The following is a 16,766-nucleotide window of genomic DNA, read 5'->3' as shown; positions in this document are numbered from 1 at the left end:
ATTTGTTCAAATTTACAGGACCATTAGCCTAATTTCACATGCTAGCAAGATTCTTCTGAAAATCATTCAACAAAATTTGAAGAAATGAAAGAAGAGCAAGCAGGTTTCAGAAGTGGCAGAGGAACCAAAGATCAAATCTAAAGTCTACAACCGATTTTTGAAAAACGAAAAGAATTCAATGTTCCAGTCGTTTTGTGTTTTATAGATTATTTAAAAGCCTTTGTGTTCAATATGAGAAATGATGACTATAATGGGATTTCCAATTACCATAATTCAGCTGATTAAGCAACTGTATCAGGAACTGTGAGAACCAACAGGGGATTTTCGAAATTGGTAATGGTGTCAGGCAGGGCTGTATTTTGTCACCTAACCTTTTTAATCTTCATGCCAAAGATATTATGCGTTTAGCTTTGGAAAGTTTAGAGACTCGCATCAAAATTGGAGGACTGAAGAAAAACAACCTTTGTTATGCAGATGATACTGTGCTAATTTGCAGTTCCAAGGATCATCATATTAAAGAAACTCTGAAGAGCATATGAAGCAAGTGAGAAAAAAGGATTGGTGACAATCACAGTTCCAGTAAAGTGATGGTTAATGGGCAAAAAGTTGCAGAAATTGATGAATTTGATTACTTAGGGTCAAGAATAAATAAAAATGATGCCTGCTCAAACAATGTAAAGCAATGACACGCAACTGATAAAACACTGGCCACTGATCTGACAAAATTATGGAGTGATCAAGATCTGCCCCTAAAGATGAAACTGAGAATCATTGATTCTTTAATTGTTCCAGTTGCCACTTATGGATGTGAAGTATGGAATCTGAAAAAGATTTGTCAGGAAAAAAATTGAGGCATTTGAAATGTGGTGTTACAGGAGAATACTGCGTATTTCTTACTTGAATCGAAGAATAAATGAGTGGGTTTGGCAGGACTAAAATTCTTCTTCATAGCATCAACAGAAGAAAATTAAAATTCTTTGGACACATAGTAAGGAGGGAAAACTTACTGTTCAAGAATATAATGGAAGGAAAAATCGAGGAGAAGAGGTGCAAAGGATAATCCGCAACTAGGTGGAAGGATGGGATTAATGAACTTTTGGGTGTAACATTTTGCAATGCCACTTGTATAGAACATGATCGATGCAGTTGGAGGAATATGTTGGTGGCAACAGCAGCTCTTCAGAGAGTTGTGTGACTGGAAGGATTTATTACAGTAAAATAGCATGTTTTCATTTATATGGTCCTTGAGGTTGTAACAGACGTTTTCTCAGATACGCCAGAAAAGCTGTACTTGCTACCTGGGAGTCTAAAACGCTGATTCAACTGATATTTGGGTGAACTCAAGTCAAGTGGACCCAATTTCGGCAAAGTCAGGAAGGTCTGTAACAGCCAGATCCTCTGCTTGCACCTTCACGATGGTGGGACTGTTAGTAATCCTGGGTATAACCTCCATGCACAAGTACATGGTGGGTGACCACCCAGGTGTGAACCAACGTAAGCAGGGGTCGAGACGTGGTGCTCACACCACATGGAGGAACGCCACCCCCTCTATGTTACCGGGCAGTACTAGGTGGTATATGCTCATCAACCGGTGCAATACCACCACTTTACTAATTGGAGGCTTGAAGTGGCGGAACTCATGTTTAGTCTCTAGAGCTAAGTTCCGGTCAACCCTTCCCCCTATCACTTCCATCATGCAGTATGATTGATGACTTTTGAGGTTATAATGAACATCCTGGTGAGATCGGCGCCTCCGTAGCCAGGAGCGGCAGTGCGTAGCAACGCTTCTTGATTACACCGGGGTTCGAGCCCGTGATCACCAAATACGGAGGAAGCAGAAAGGTCATGGAATGACCACCGCATATCCCCGAAGCAATATGGTCTTAGTTGCTAATGCTCCAAATAAAAACAACAACGTCCTGGTGAGATCCAATTTTCCTTATATTTCGAGGGTACAGCTCTAAAACGGTGTTTGCAAACCGGCTGGTAATTAGTACACCGGACCGAACCTATTTGTATCTCTCTAGGAGGCTTCCGGATCAGCTAGAGTTTAATCTTGCTACCTCTACTCTGCCAGATAGTGACTGGAGGGAGTCTGAGTAGCGTGTATGAGGGGAGCATTGTCGATGCCACGTTATATCAAGGATCTGGGTATATTCTAACCATGTGTATGCCATACCCAAAAATTTCATTACTTCATTCAGCATGTCCCACCCACTTTTTCTTACTATTGAATACACAATGAAATTGTCAAACTAATAGAGCAAGCTTATCTGCGAAAAGATCTAAAACCTCCCAAGCACTTCCTAATTCATATCTCAAATATACGTGGTCTCAATTCTAATCTCAACGATATCCATTTCCACTTGCAGTCTGCCAAACCCCATGTACTTTTTCTGACAGAATCTCAGTTATCGGTTGATTCAAATACCGCTTATCTCAGATGCCCAACTTATTTGCTGTATGATTCCTATCACCTCAAAGGTGGTACTGATACATATGTCCGTTCTGATATTCCCTGTCAGAGACTTGGCAATTTGGAATCTCCTCTCTTTGAACTTCTCTGGCTGAAAATCTCTCAACCTCATTGTGTCAAATTCATCTGTTGTCTCTACCATTCTCCCAATTCCACTAATCAATTGGAGCTCTGACTTCTCTCTTTGCAACTTGACTTTCTCCAGTCCAACTTTCCTAACAGTGAGGTAATTTTCCTTGGTGATTTTAACGTACACAACTCCAGCTGGCTTCCGTTTTCTAGTCACACCGACCCAGCTGGTCGAGATGCTGAGACTTTTGCAATTACTAATGACCTTGCACAGATTGTTCATTTACCTACAACAATACCGGACAATCCTACCCATACAGCCAATACGCGTGATCTTTTTCTTACAAACAACCATTCTAAGTACACGGTCAAAGTGAGAAGTCCTTTAGGCACTTCAGATCACAACTTGGTGATTGTCTCTTCTCCAATGGAACCTTTATCTCATGGCTATTCCCAACCTCGTGTTGTTTGGCATTACAAGAATGCAAAATGGGATGACCTGCGAGACGTCTTTTCTTCTTTTCCTTGGTTGGATTACTGTTTCAAAACTTCTGATGTTTGCTCAGATCGTGTCAGTGAAATTATTCTTGTAGGAATGTAATCCTTCATCCCACATTCCACTTTAAAATCTCGTCCTGTATCCAAACCTTGGTTTTCCAATAATTGTGCTAAGGCTGTTCCAGAGAAGAATGTTGCATATTGTAATTGGCTTGTTTCTATTTCTTCAGTTTCATTATCTGCCTACACCAAAGCTTGCAACAATTGTAAAGCAGTTATTAATCAGTCCAAACTAGAGTTTGAACAGGCTAAGAGTAGAAAACTTGCTTCTTGCCCTAATGGTAGCCGAGCATTCTGGTCTCTTGCCAAAGCTATTGGCCGCAACTTTTGCCCATCTCTGCTTCCACCTCTGTCCAAACCAGATGGTTCTGTTGTCACTTCAGCCAAGGATAAAGCTGACCTGCTAGCATCCCATTTTTCTTCCAGCTCATGTATTAATGATCTTGGTAAAACACCTCCAACCATTCCCAACACGCTCGATTCAATGCCTCCTGTGGTCTTCAGCCAAAAGGATGTCAGAAGGATTTTGACGAATCTTGATGCTAAGAAATCTCCAGGTCCCGATGGTATTTCTCCACTTGTTCTCAAAACTGTGCTCCTGAACTGACTCCTATTCTTTGCTGCCTTTTTTCACTTTCTTATTCCACAGGTGTTTTTCCTTCTGCTTGGAAATTTGCTCATATCCAGCCAGTACCTAAAAAGGGTGACAAATCCCTCCCATCCAATTTTCGTCCCATTGCAATTACTTCTACTCTTTCTAAATTAATGGAGAAATTAATTAAGAGTCAACTCAAACCACATTGAAACCTTCCATCTGATCAACGATCGCCAGTATGGATTCCGTCAGTGTCGATCCACTGGTGATATTCTGGCTTATATTACCCATTTACGGACTAATTCAATGGAAAGGTTTGGTGAAGCACAAGTAGTTGCTCTTGACATCTCAAAGGCTTTCGATCGTGTTTGGCATAAAGGTCTTCTAAACAAGCTTCCATCTTATGGTTTGCCAACTGTTTTTAGTAATTGGTTATCCAGTTTTCTCTCTGATCGCTCACTAAGAGTGATGGTAGATGGTTCTTTGTCTTCTAACTTCTCCACTAATGCCGGTGTTCCCCAAGGTTCAATTCTTTCCCCCACTCTTTTTCTCTTGTATATTAATGACCTTCTTCCATTGACTGGAAATGCTATCCATAGTTTTGCCATTGATAGCACATTGCATTCCACTTTCCAATATGAGAAACTTTGTCGTGCTCAATCAGCTTCAATTTCTTGAAAACTGCTACCAATTCCTTAAACACCGATCTTCAGGTAATTCTCAAGTGGGGCAAAGACAACTTAGTTGATTTCAATCTTTCTAAAACTCAGTCTTGTCTTATATCTCGCAAAAAGGATTCTTCTGCTCCTATGCTTATCTTTAGTGACACTTCGATTTCTAGGCAAAATGATATCTCTTTTGGGGTTTACCCTGACTTCTAATCTCTCTTGGCACAAGAACATTACAAATATTGCTTCCTCAGCATCTAAAAAAACTTTGTTTTCTCTTTCGCTCTTGGTGTTACTTTTCTTCCAAACAGCTGCTCACTCTGTATAAATCGCAAATCTGCCCTACCATGGAAAATTATTCCCACATCTGGGGTGGTGCCCCCAAAACCTCTCTCAGGCTTCTTGATGCCATTCAGAAGAGGGCAGTTAGGTTAATTAATGATTCATCTCTAACAGAGTCCCTCCACTCACTCTCTCATAGACGTACTGTTTCTGCTGCATGCGTCTTCTACAGATACTTCTGTGGGCACTGTTCTTCTGAATTGGCTTCTGTAATTCCCGCTCTCTCTTTCAAAACAGTCCGAACACGTGCCACCACCAGCCAACATCCATTTACTGTCCAACTTCAAACTCGCAGAACCAACTTTTCATCTTCCTCGTTTATTCATTCAACTGCCGTTTTCTGGAACAACCTTCCTTCATACGTATTTCCTGAAAATTACAATCTACAGAAGTTCAAATCCAATGTCAACAAATATCTTCTTCCGTCTTCTCAACCTCTACCCAAGCATGGTACTAAGTAGTATAGGTTCTAATACCTCTTGCGTTTGGGGTTTACATAAAAAAAAAAAAAAAAAAAAAAAAGAGGTGCAGCATTTTATTACTCTATTAGTTGCAATTTAAGAAAAACAATGTTAATACTGAACTATGTAGGTATTGCTACATAGAAAATACGAAAAACAACATTCTGATCATTGTATCTTGATTAAAAGTATGTCATAAAGAGAACTTCAAACAGATAAATGAATGTGTTTATCTGATTAGGTGTTAGTGTAGGGAAAGGGGAGGGGATAGTCTCATATTTGTCCAAATTCACAACTGAATGAACAAAATAAGTTTTACCAATAATTTCCATATATTTAGACTAATATTTAGAATTTATTAATCAACTAGAAAATGAAAATTATGATCTAAACAAACATAAAACTCAAATAAATGCTTATTAAAATATATAGAAATAACATACCAGTGCCAACAATGATAGTTTCGGCTAAAATTTGATCTTCAGGATGACCATGACGCTCCAGCAACTCATCCATAATTCCTTCGAGTTCTGCTTCAGCCTGAAATATGTCGATAATTTAGAAAACTAATTTAAGCCATTACTGTGATTTCACACAGACATGCACAAAACAGATAAAATTCAAGCCAGGGATTCCATTTGTTTATTTATTTTATTATTATTTTTTTTTTATAGCTGAACACCTGCTGTTAAGAAAGAATTTTCCATCTCGGAAATTTTGTCAAAAGAAAAATACCAATGGTCAAAACGAACATCTCTACAGTGAAGGCTAATTCACTAAAAGTGAATATTTATGAAGATAAGTGGTTATGTTGAAGGGACACAGCAGACCAAGTGGTACTTGGTGCACTAATAAAGGAATAATTATTTTAGCTTTATTTTATTTTAATACTTTCAGTTGAAATTACAAACTTCCAATACCAACTGGAAGTATGGTTGGAGTGGGGGGGGGGGTTAGGTTATGACCAAATCGCTTCTTTTGGTGGAGAAACCTGAAGAATGGGAGGGAGGTAGAGCAACAATAACATGTATTCCTGATTTTACACCAATGTATATAATATTTCATAATTTTAATAAGTTAAAAATCTTCTCCCCACATCTCCTGATGGGAAAGTAACATTTTGTGCTTGCCTTAGAAAGTCAGGCTATTTTAATCAGTTTAGTAAGTCAACCATAACACTATATGAAACTTAGATACAGAAAAAAGTGACATCTAATTACCATGATTTTGAGGGAGGGAAGAAGGCAGGTGCCATATAATTAATGACAGCTACAACATTCTAATGTGTAGTACAGTCCATTCCACAGTTATAACAGGAATAAGAAACCGGGTTTATATGGTAGTGACCCAGAAACAAAACAAAACATTCCACACAGTCGAAAAGTATATAAACAAAAAGCAGTTCAGAACAATTTTTAAGACTATGCTGATTATTTTCTTCAAAAATGAGCAAATTGTCATCAGCACACACAAATTGCACACTCAGGATTAGCTTCTACAACCCAACAATGCACCAGTGAGCATGGCTCTGTCAGCTCAGCAGTTTTTGACCAAAAAAAATGGCAATGATCTCTCCCTATTCTCCTAACCTGACACCCTGTGATTTCTTCCTGTTCGACAAAACGAAAATCCAATTAAAAGGATGGAAATTTGAAGAGATCACAAAGATTCAAGTTGGAAAGTTTTGGACAACATTATAAACAGGAATTCCAGACTTGCTTCAAACAATGGGAGAAGAGAGTGGTAATCAATGGATGCTGCTCTTCATGGACTAATATTATTAGTGGAGTCCCACAGGGTTCTGGTGTTGGGCCCACTGTTGTTTTGTATATTTATCAATGATATTGATGAAGGTATATCAGGCTTAGTGTTTAAGTTTGCAGATGAAACAAAGGTTGGCAGGGTTGTTTATGACATTAAAGGCAGTATGGTACTGCAACAGGATCTAGAAAATTTGGGCAGATGAGCTGAGAAGTGGCAACTGAAGTTTAACCTTGACAAATGCAAAGTACTGAATATGGGTAGAAGTAACCTGAGAGAAAAGTACCAACTGTGTGGTACTACACTTAAGGTGGTAGAAAATGAAAAAGACCTGGGAGTAATTGTGCAGTCAGATATGAAGTTTTCTGAGCAATGCAGACGGGCTACTAGGGCAGGTCATGGGGTTTTGTCAATGATGCATAGGAATTTTGCTAGCAGAGAAAAGGAGGTGATTGTCCCTCTGTATAAGGCAATGGTCAGGCTATGTCTTGAGTACTGTGTACATGTCCGTAGGCCTCATTTTAGGAAGGATGTAGATTTGCTTGAGCATGTACAGAGAAGGGCAACAAGATAGGTGAGGGGAATGAAAGGGTCCTCTTACCAAGAGAGGCTTAAGTTCTATAAATTGCACCGGCTGGAGACTAGGCACCTGCGAGTTGATATGATTGAGGTGTACAAGGCCTTGTATGGGGTGAGAACGCTGAATTCTGATGGAATTCTTCTGCTCGCTCAGATTATAAACCTAAGGGGGCATAAATTGAAATTAAGGAAAGACAGCTGTAGAATAGATAGGCAAAAATTTGCCTTTAGCCAGCGAGGAGGAATTGGAGAAACTTTTAGAGTGAATGGTTCTGTGAATTTTTTTTTTTTTTTTTTTTTGGCTGATGCTACATAAGCTCGTATGCTTGCTTTCTTTCATCACATGCCTCTATTACTATAATGCAAAGATGAAACTAACATAAGTTTAACTTAATTTTATTGCACAAGTGCAGAGACTTTCTTCTTTTGGCTTGCTCCTCATATAAAATGAATGTTAATGTAATTGGCAGGTCCAAAAATAGCTACAACATTCTTGAGAATGGGTTTTGGTATTTCCATACTGCACTCCTAAATCAATATAATTTTTAAAACTGTATTGTTGGTTTTTTTATATATTTATATAAAAGTACTCCCTGCCTTTCGTAATACTCGACCAGTAAATTCGACTTTACTTTAGTTTTTGCCAGCCGGTGCAAAGTTAAAAAAGTCATGGAAACTTATTTTGCATTCTGTAAGAATAAATGGAGGTATCGTGAAAATATCGTAATGTGAACCGAATAACGTTTTTTTTTTTTGGTAATTCATTCCAAGACCTCGGAAGTTGAAACTTTCGCTATATATCACAAAGGCTTTCAATTTTGAAAGCCTTTGTGATATTTTTCTCAAACACATTTCTGGAGGTCACTACCATAAAACAATAAAAACAACTTGCACTTTCTGGTTTATTGGGCTTTTGAGCTAGCACAATCTATTATAAATGGCTAGTAAACTCCATCTTATTGCATTTGCGATAATACCAATAATTGGAATTCTGTAGGTTTATACATTATGGTGTTATGGTGAAATGAATTCCCCTTCATTGAAATCTTCAATCACATAAAAAACAAATAAATTTCCAGAATCTTCTATTCATTCTTATTTACTTATCACAAGGGTGAAGAATGCGGTGACGTCACCAGTGCCAATTCTGCAACCGCATAGAAATTATGATGTGTTGGAAAAAACCCCTTCTAAATCTCCACAGCAGCGTACTTATCAGCTGGAGGGTTATTTTGGCAACGATGCTCGAAAGGTAAAACTTGCTGATGTCATGGTTGTCTTCCTCTCACTTTTTGTAATTTTTCCTGTGCATGAGGTAAAAAAAAAAAAATTGAACAAATAATAATTCTATTTACATGTTCGTCGAACATTTCTTTTTTGCTCCAATTAAATTCAGCTTGAATAGTTGTGAGTGCTGCATAAGCATTTAGGGAAACTCCGACTTATGTAGGGTTCCGCAGAACGCAACCCTTATGTAAGCAGGAAGTGGCTGTTATATACATATATATATATAAATATAAAAATCAATAATGAAAGTTCTCATGGCACAGCAGTTTTCGAATTTCCAGAAAATCTGTTTGTGCGCAGCAAAATTTGCTTAGAGCTCAGAAATGGATTGGTGAAATAGGAAGTTGTTTTTTTTTTTTTTTTTTTAGTTGATGCTATATAAGCTTGCTGTCCCGCATCATTTTCCACTACTAATACTAACAACTAAGGATTGCAATTTATTCCATGTCAGTATGAATCAGATAACATTTGGATTTTGTTTTCGAAAATAATTTCAAAATTCCACAAATAAATTCTCACAAGAGAGCCACTACTAGAAATTCATTACATGTGGCAAAATCACCATCAGCAAATCATTTGAGAGGGTTAAATCTAGTGATGGAAAAAATCAAGAGATATCCATAACTGATTATCCCATTGTCAACACATGAAGAAATTTAAAGCCATTGGTTTCTGGCAAAGGCAATCATCAGTTATTAGCATTAGCATTAGTAGAGGCATTTGATGCAAGAAAGCAAGCTTATGCAGCATCAGCCAAAAAAAAAAAAAAAAAAAACCCACTTCCACTTCACCCCTCTGTTCGTTCAAAATACCTGTCCAGCTGAGCCTTAAACTTATTTAGGCTATCAACCTCCACCACAAGGGATGGAAGTCTGTTCCACCAACCAACCACCCGCTGGCTAAAGGCGAATTTCCGCACGTCTATCCTACATCTGTCTTTCCTCAATTTGAATTTATGCCCTCTCAGGTGATTTTTCTGAGCTAGAGGAAGAATCCCATCAGCATTGAGCATGCTTAAACCATTCAAGGCTTTATACACCTCTATCAGATCACCTCGCTGGTGCCTAGTCTCCAGACACTGTAATTTGCAAAACTTAAGCCTTTCTTTGTAAGAGCACCCCTTTGTTCCATTCACTAATCTTGTTGCCCTTCTCTGTACTCGTTCCAGCAGCTCTACATCCTTCTTGAAATGAGGCCTCCAGACCTGTATACAGTACTCAAGGTGTGGCCTGACCATCGCCTTATACAATGGAATAATCACCTCCTTATCCCTGCTGGAAAAATTCCTGTATATCATTGACAATACTCCTTGAGCTACTCTTGCAGCCCGTCTGCACTGTTCAGAGAACTTCATATCTGCCTGCACAACCACCCCCAAGTCCCTTTCATTCTCTACCACTGTCAGTGTAGTACCACAGAGTTGATACGTTGCTCTGGGGTTGCTGTTTCCCATGTGTAGTACTTTACATTTGTCAATGTTAAACTTCATTTGCCACCTCTCAGCCCATCTGCTCAACCTTTCCAGATCCTGTTGCAGCAGCATAGTGTCAGTAGTGTCCTTGACAACCCTGCCAACCTTTGTATCGTCTGCAAACTTGGACATTAAGCACGATATACCATCATCAATATCATTTATAAATACAGAAAACAATAATGGACCCAACACTGAGCCCTGAGGGACTACACTAATAACATCAGTCCACGATGAGCAGTGTCCATTGATTACCACTCTGTCTTCTCCCCCTCAACCACCCCTTTATCCATAGCAGCAATTTGTCTCCAATGTCACACTGCTCCAATTTGTGTAGCAGTCTTCCATGTGCAACAGTATCAAAAGCCTTTCTAAGATCCAAGTATACAATATCAAAGTTATTCCCTGCATCCAGTTCTTTTGTGACTGCATCATAGTATCCAATCAAGTTGGTCAGGCAAGACTTCCCCTTAACAAAACCATGCTGTGTCTGAGCTATAACTGAAGTCTTGTCTAAATGATCCTGCAGTGCTTCTTTAACCAGTGCCTCCATTACTTTTCCTGGAACAGAAGTTAGGCTCACAGGTCTATAATTACTTGTGTCAGCCTTTGATCCTCCTTTGTGAATTGGGGTCACATTTGCACATTTCCAGTCTATGGGTACCTCCCCTGAGTCCAAGGAAGCTCTCATAATTATGGCTAAGGGTTTGCTTACTTCCTTTGCTGCCTCCTTTAATATAACTGGATAGATCCCATCCACCCCGGGTGCCTTTCTTGTGTTTATCTTCAACAGTTTCTCCTCCACTTTACTCCCAGTTATTTCAAGATTCTGTAGCTTACTGCTAGAGTTGAATACACCTCTGGCATTCCCCTCGCTGAATAACTCCTCAAGTGTGAATGTCGATGCAAAATATTCATTTAGTTTGTTAGCTACCTGAGCAGGATCATCAACACTTGACCCATCAATATCAAGTGGACCAATCTGATTCATCCCCTTCCTTGTAGAGTTTACATAAGTAAAGAACTCTTTGCTGTTTTTCTTTGCATCCCTTGCCAAGGATTTCTCGTAATCTGCCTTCGCCTGCCTAACCTCCTTTGTAACTTGGTTGCATATCAACTTGTATCTATCATAGGCTTCTGTGTCATGTGTTAATTTGTATGTATCCCATGCATTTTTCTTCTCTGCCATATGCCTCATTAGTTCATCTGACATCAATTTTGGCCTAAACCCTGAACAATATTTCTTAGTTGGTATGTAAAGCCTAGTAGCTTCCAAGATAAGTTCTTTGAATGCTTCCCATTTTGAATTTGCTGTTGGTAACATCATCAGTTGGTCCCACTGTATAGAATTTAAGTACTGTCTCAGTCCACCGTAGTCGCCTTTACGGAAGCAATAACCCTTCCCTTTACCCCTAATGGTAGTTACCTCTTTGAGTAAATCCCACTTCAGTACACTGTGATCACTGCCACCTAGTGGTTCATCTATCTGCAGATTCTTAATGCATGAAGAATCACTGCTGATAATCAAATCAAGAGTATTACTCCCTCTAGTTGCCTCCCGAACATGCTGATGTAGAAAACAATCATCCAATAAATCCACAAAAGCCCTGCTAGTGTGTGAGTAACCAGCCCCCAAATTCCAGTCAATATCTGGGAAATTAAAATCTCCCATTATAAGACACTCTGATTTACTGGCCCACTCTATTTCCCTGTACAGTTCCTTATTATACTCATCAGAGTGATTAGGCCTATAGCACACTCCCACTCTCAATTTTGATCTCCCAATGTTTATGTCACACCAAACTGACTCTACACTGCACTGTCCAGCAATGTCGACTGGCTTCACTTCCTTGGTTTTTATGTGTTTCTTAACTAATAGCATAACCCCTCCCCCCCTTCCTATCCTGTCTATCCTTTCTGTAGACATTGTACTCCCCAAATTGCAGTTCTGCATCCCTTATATCGTGTGACTCCACGTCTCTGATATCCCAACAATATCTGCCTTCGATGTTTTGAGCAATACCTCAAATTCATCAAATTTATTTACTAAACTCCACGCAAGTATACCTGCACCTGTTTCTATTCTTAGCTACCCTAACACAACCCATGTGTTTAGTTGTACCGCAATGGCTCCCAGCAGTCTCTGAAATACCATGCATCTTGTTTTTCAGGCTTCTGCTCATTCTAATAGAAGCAGTGCAAGAATCTCTTTCACCTCTGCCAGTGGCTACTGTCAATCTATTGGTCTTTGTCTCCCCCCAAGCTAGCAGTTTTTCGACCCACCTAACACTGCCTCGATGGCATCAGCAAATATTCTTGCACCCTTTCTATTTAAGTGTATCCCATCCCTGTAGAAGCAATCTCTCCTGTTAACAAGTACAGTCCAGGCTGAAAAAAATTCTACCCCTTGAGCCTTGCACAATCTTTCCAGGGCCGAATTGATCGACAAGGCTCTCATCATATACTCCCTCCTATCGTGTCTGGGCAGAATTGCAGACACTTTCAAATTCAACCCTAATTCTAGGCTTTTGTTCAACAGTGACCTGTACTTGTTAAGTAATTCTGCCGGTCTCCTACTCTTAATATTATTAGTGCCAACGTGTACAACTATATCACCTTTTGTGCCCTTAAAAGATGATATTCGCTCTACAACGTCATCAACCTTTGCCCCTGGCAGACATACCCTGGTCCTGTTCCAAATGCATTAGTTATGCATTAGTGAGCCTCCATTCTGAATGGATGTTTGATCGGTATCCATTTTGTAAAAAAAACTGGTGCACGATAATGTAGTCTGTTACAAATTTTCTGTTACTAATGTCAAAGGAAGCAAGAAAAATAAGACAGAGGAACATACTATCACAGAAGTGCACATTATACAGAACAACCAAGTTTGACAGCTGAAAAAAATTGTAGTATGGTAATGACCCATTTTTTTTTTTTTTTTAAAGTTTACTGGACAAATAACCTAACCATACTTTCCTAATACAGTACCCGAATTATCAGCAATTAATTCATTTTTTTAAAAAAATTATCTTCAGTGGTGTATTGTAATTTTAATATTCTCAACACTACTTGTGACTGCAGGGTTTGCATAGTTTCAAACTAACCATAAAACGTTACTTATATAGAAACCTCCCCTCCCACCGCTTTAATACATAAATGAGATATAGACACGGTTTTGCAGTTCTAGTCAGTAAAATAAAAACAAAAGAGAAAGTAAAATCCAAGTACAGAATTCAATTAAAACTAATGCATACAAAGGCAGAAACAGCTGAAAACTTTGCAATTTTTTCTATATGCCAGGAATTTCTGAAGTGTCCTCTGGTATAAGAAACTGACTAACACTATTTTCTGGCAGCTGGGGCATACATATCTCAGCAAATGCCTTATTTCCTCTCTAGTTGAATTACTTCCCATGAATACAGCCAACATATTTTATTGTCCAACAAAAGCTTTAGTAGCAAACAAAATCTCATTTTCATTTGATTCACTCTGATATAACCATAATTTGAGATTTTCTTATTTGGTAAGGCTTCAGTCTCATATTTCAAGAAAATATTTTTGATCAGTTACCCGAGAACTTTACCTGGAAGAAACAACATTATGTCAAGGGTGAATATGTTCCTATAAAACAAAGAAGATTTTCAGTATGATTTCCTATTTCATTTTATTTTTTTTCTATTTAAATCTAACCTCTGAGAGTATGAAGTAATTTACTTATGCATAGGTAATGCACACACATTATTTCTACTACCAAGGTAGATTTAATGCATCGTTTGATTATATCTCATATTGTGAACACCTTCGCGAGATGCCATGGTATTGCACTACCTCATATACGTGAATGCTTCATCCAAGGAGAAGACTAATGTTACTTATTCTCAGCAGATATCACCCCTCAGACGACACTGTTTCAAAGCTTATTGGTCTCTCATCGGTGGGTGAGCAGGTACCCTGTTGTGGCAATAGTGAAAACCCAGTTATGAAGTATAGCTCCATAATGAGAGATGCCTGGTGGTGGTGGTGTGCAATGGTTTAGTCTAAAAGATATTTCTTGACTAAATGCATGGGGAATGCACACACATCATTTCTACTACCAAGCTAGTGAAGCTATTCACAATATGAGATATAATCATTATTAGAACTACCTTGGTAGTATAAATGACGGTGTGTATTACCCATGTATACCAAGCTAGTGAAGGTCTAAAGAGACTGCTTCTACAGGGATGGGATACAATTAAATAAAAAGGGTGCAAGAATGTTTGCTGATGCTATATAGGTGGTTAGGAAAACTGCTACCTGGGGGGATACAAGGACTAATAGATAAACAGTAGCCACTGGAAGAGGTGAAAGTGATTCTTGCCTTGAATGGGTTGAGCACGCTGAATTCTGATGAGATCCTTCCACTTGTTCAGATTACGAACCTAAGGGGGCAATAAATTCAAATTAAGAAAAGACAGATGTAGAATAGATGTGCGGAAATTTGTCTTTAGCCAGCGGGTGGTTAATTGCTGGAACAAACTTCCATCTGTCTTTGTGAAAGTTGATAAGTTAAATAAATTTAAGGAGGAACTGGACAGGAATTTGGAGAGAATGGTGTTTTTTTTTATTTTTTTTTTTGGATGATGTTGCATTAGCTCATACACTTGCTTTCTTCCATCACATGCCACTACTACTTCCACTGCTTCTATTGGAGTGAGCAGCAGCCTAGAAAGCAAGAGGCAGGCTATTTCAGAGACAGCTGGGAGTCATTGCGGTACAAGTAAACACATGGGTTGTGTTAGGGTAGCTATGAATAGGAACAGGTGCATGTGTAAATGCATATACAAAAATAGTAAATAAATTTGATGAATTGGAAGTATTGCTCAAAACATCAAAGACAGATATTGTTGGGATATCAGAAACGTGTTGTCACACAGATATAAGGAATGCAGAAATAGAATTTGGGGAGTACAATGTGTACAGGACGGATAGAGGAAGGATAGGAACGGAGGAGGGGTTATGCTATTGATTAAGAAACACATAAAATGCAAGGAAGTACAGCCAGTCGACAGGGCAGTGATGAGTCAGTTTGGTGTGACATAAGCACTGGGAAAGCAAATTTGAGAGTAGGAGTGTGTTTTGGTCCTAATGACTCTGATGAGTATAATTAACAACTGCGCAGAAAAATAGTGGGCCAGTAAATCAGAGTCTTATAATGGGGGAATTTAATTTCCCAGATATTGACTGGAATTAGTAGGTTAGTCACTCACACACAATTGCATGCACGGAAACTGAACTTGGCCTGTTATAACGTACGATCACTCATCGGTGAAGACAGAATATTAGAGCGGGAAAAAGAATTAGAAAATGTGAATTGGAATATCATCGGTTTGGCTGAAACAAGAAGAAGAAATGAATCACTTATAAGTTTATCAAGTGGAAATCTGCTGTACACCAATGGAAACAGGGAAAGGAGCGAAGGTGGAGTTGGGTTTCTCATCCATAAAGATTTTAAAAACAACATTTTTGAATTCAAAAGTACATCACCAAGGGTGTCAAGACTAATACTCAAGATTTCTAAGAGGTACAAGCTAAACATTATAATGATTTATGCACCAACATCGAGCCATGATGATGAAGAGGTTGAAGAAATGTACACCGAAATCGAGAGTCTTCTAGATGAGCAGAAAACCCACTACACTATTATTATGGGGGACCTTCAATGCTAAGGTTGGAAAAAGGCAAAACAGAGCAGAAAGAGGAACTACAGGAAATTTTGGAATTGGTGAAAGAAATAAAAGAGGTGAAAGTCTTGTGGAATTTGAAGAATCTCAAGGACTCAGTAATGAACACTTTTTTTCTAGAAAAGGGTGAACAGAAAGTGGACATGGAAGAGTCCAAATGGATTAACAAATAATGAAATCAACTTCATCCTCACTAACAGAAGATATATTGTGAATGATGTTACCATCCTGAATAAGGTAAATGTTACATAACGAAACAGGCCTACGCGCTCTGGATTCATTGAGGAATTTATTGCTTAAACACAGAGCGTACAGATAAAGCAGAAATATATGAGCTTTCGGCTATATGGTAGCCTTCGTCAGAATTAAAATACATGAATGGCAGTTGGAATGAAGATGTGCACTGCCAGGTGCGTGAGACGCGAGGTTTAATTGTTTGTTGACGTCTGTGGCTGTGACGCATGATGACGTGGCCAGCGCTTGTCCAATGACAGAACTACTGACTCTGTGATCGGGTTGACTTGGTAACCACTGTTCCTGTTTAAGGATTTATCCGAAGATTTTATATTTAATGATTCCAACCAGGTACGCTTTAGGTAATGGTGGGATCTGTCTACCACCACGACATCGCGGTGTGGGTCGATGTCGTGGTGGGTTGTCCAGACATGTTCGGCGATAGCTGAGTGTTCTATATCCGCTAAACGGATCGCTCTTTTGTGCTCCGAGAGACGTTTCTCGAGTCGACGTCCAGTCTCTCCGAAGTAGCAGCTAGT

The 16,766-nt window shown here is 38.9% G+C and overlaps 1 protein-coding gene across 6 annotated transcripts in view; it reads right to left on the bottom strand.

The window, feature by feature from the left end:
• HUWE1 (HECT, UBA and WWE domain containing E3 ubiquitin protein ligase 1) overlaps window positions 1-16,766 on the bottom strand; it is a 1,105,343-nt gene that overhangs the window by 413,694 nt on the left and 674,883 nt on the right. For all 6 annotated transcript variants that reach the window (XM_090389849.1, XM_090389845.1, XM_090389850.1 and 3 more), the window contains one exon: window positions 5,613-5,709. In XM_090389849.1, the coding sequence (XP_090245975.1) occupies window positions 5,613-5,709 (97 nt within the window). The remainder of the gene's footprint in view (window positions 1-5,612; window positions 5,710-16,766) is intronic.

The sequence above is a fragment of the Mastigoproctus giganteus genome, chromosome 2, assembly GCF_048544385.1.
Source record: "Mastigoproctus giganteus isolate SK-2022 chromosome 2, ASM4854438v1, whole genome shotgun sequence".
Lineage (NCBI taxonomy): Eukaryota > Metazoa > Arthropoda > Arachnida > Uropygi > Thelyphonidae > Mastigoproctus > Mastigoproctus giganteus.
This window is presented reverse-complemented; position numbering and strand designations above follow the sequence as displayed.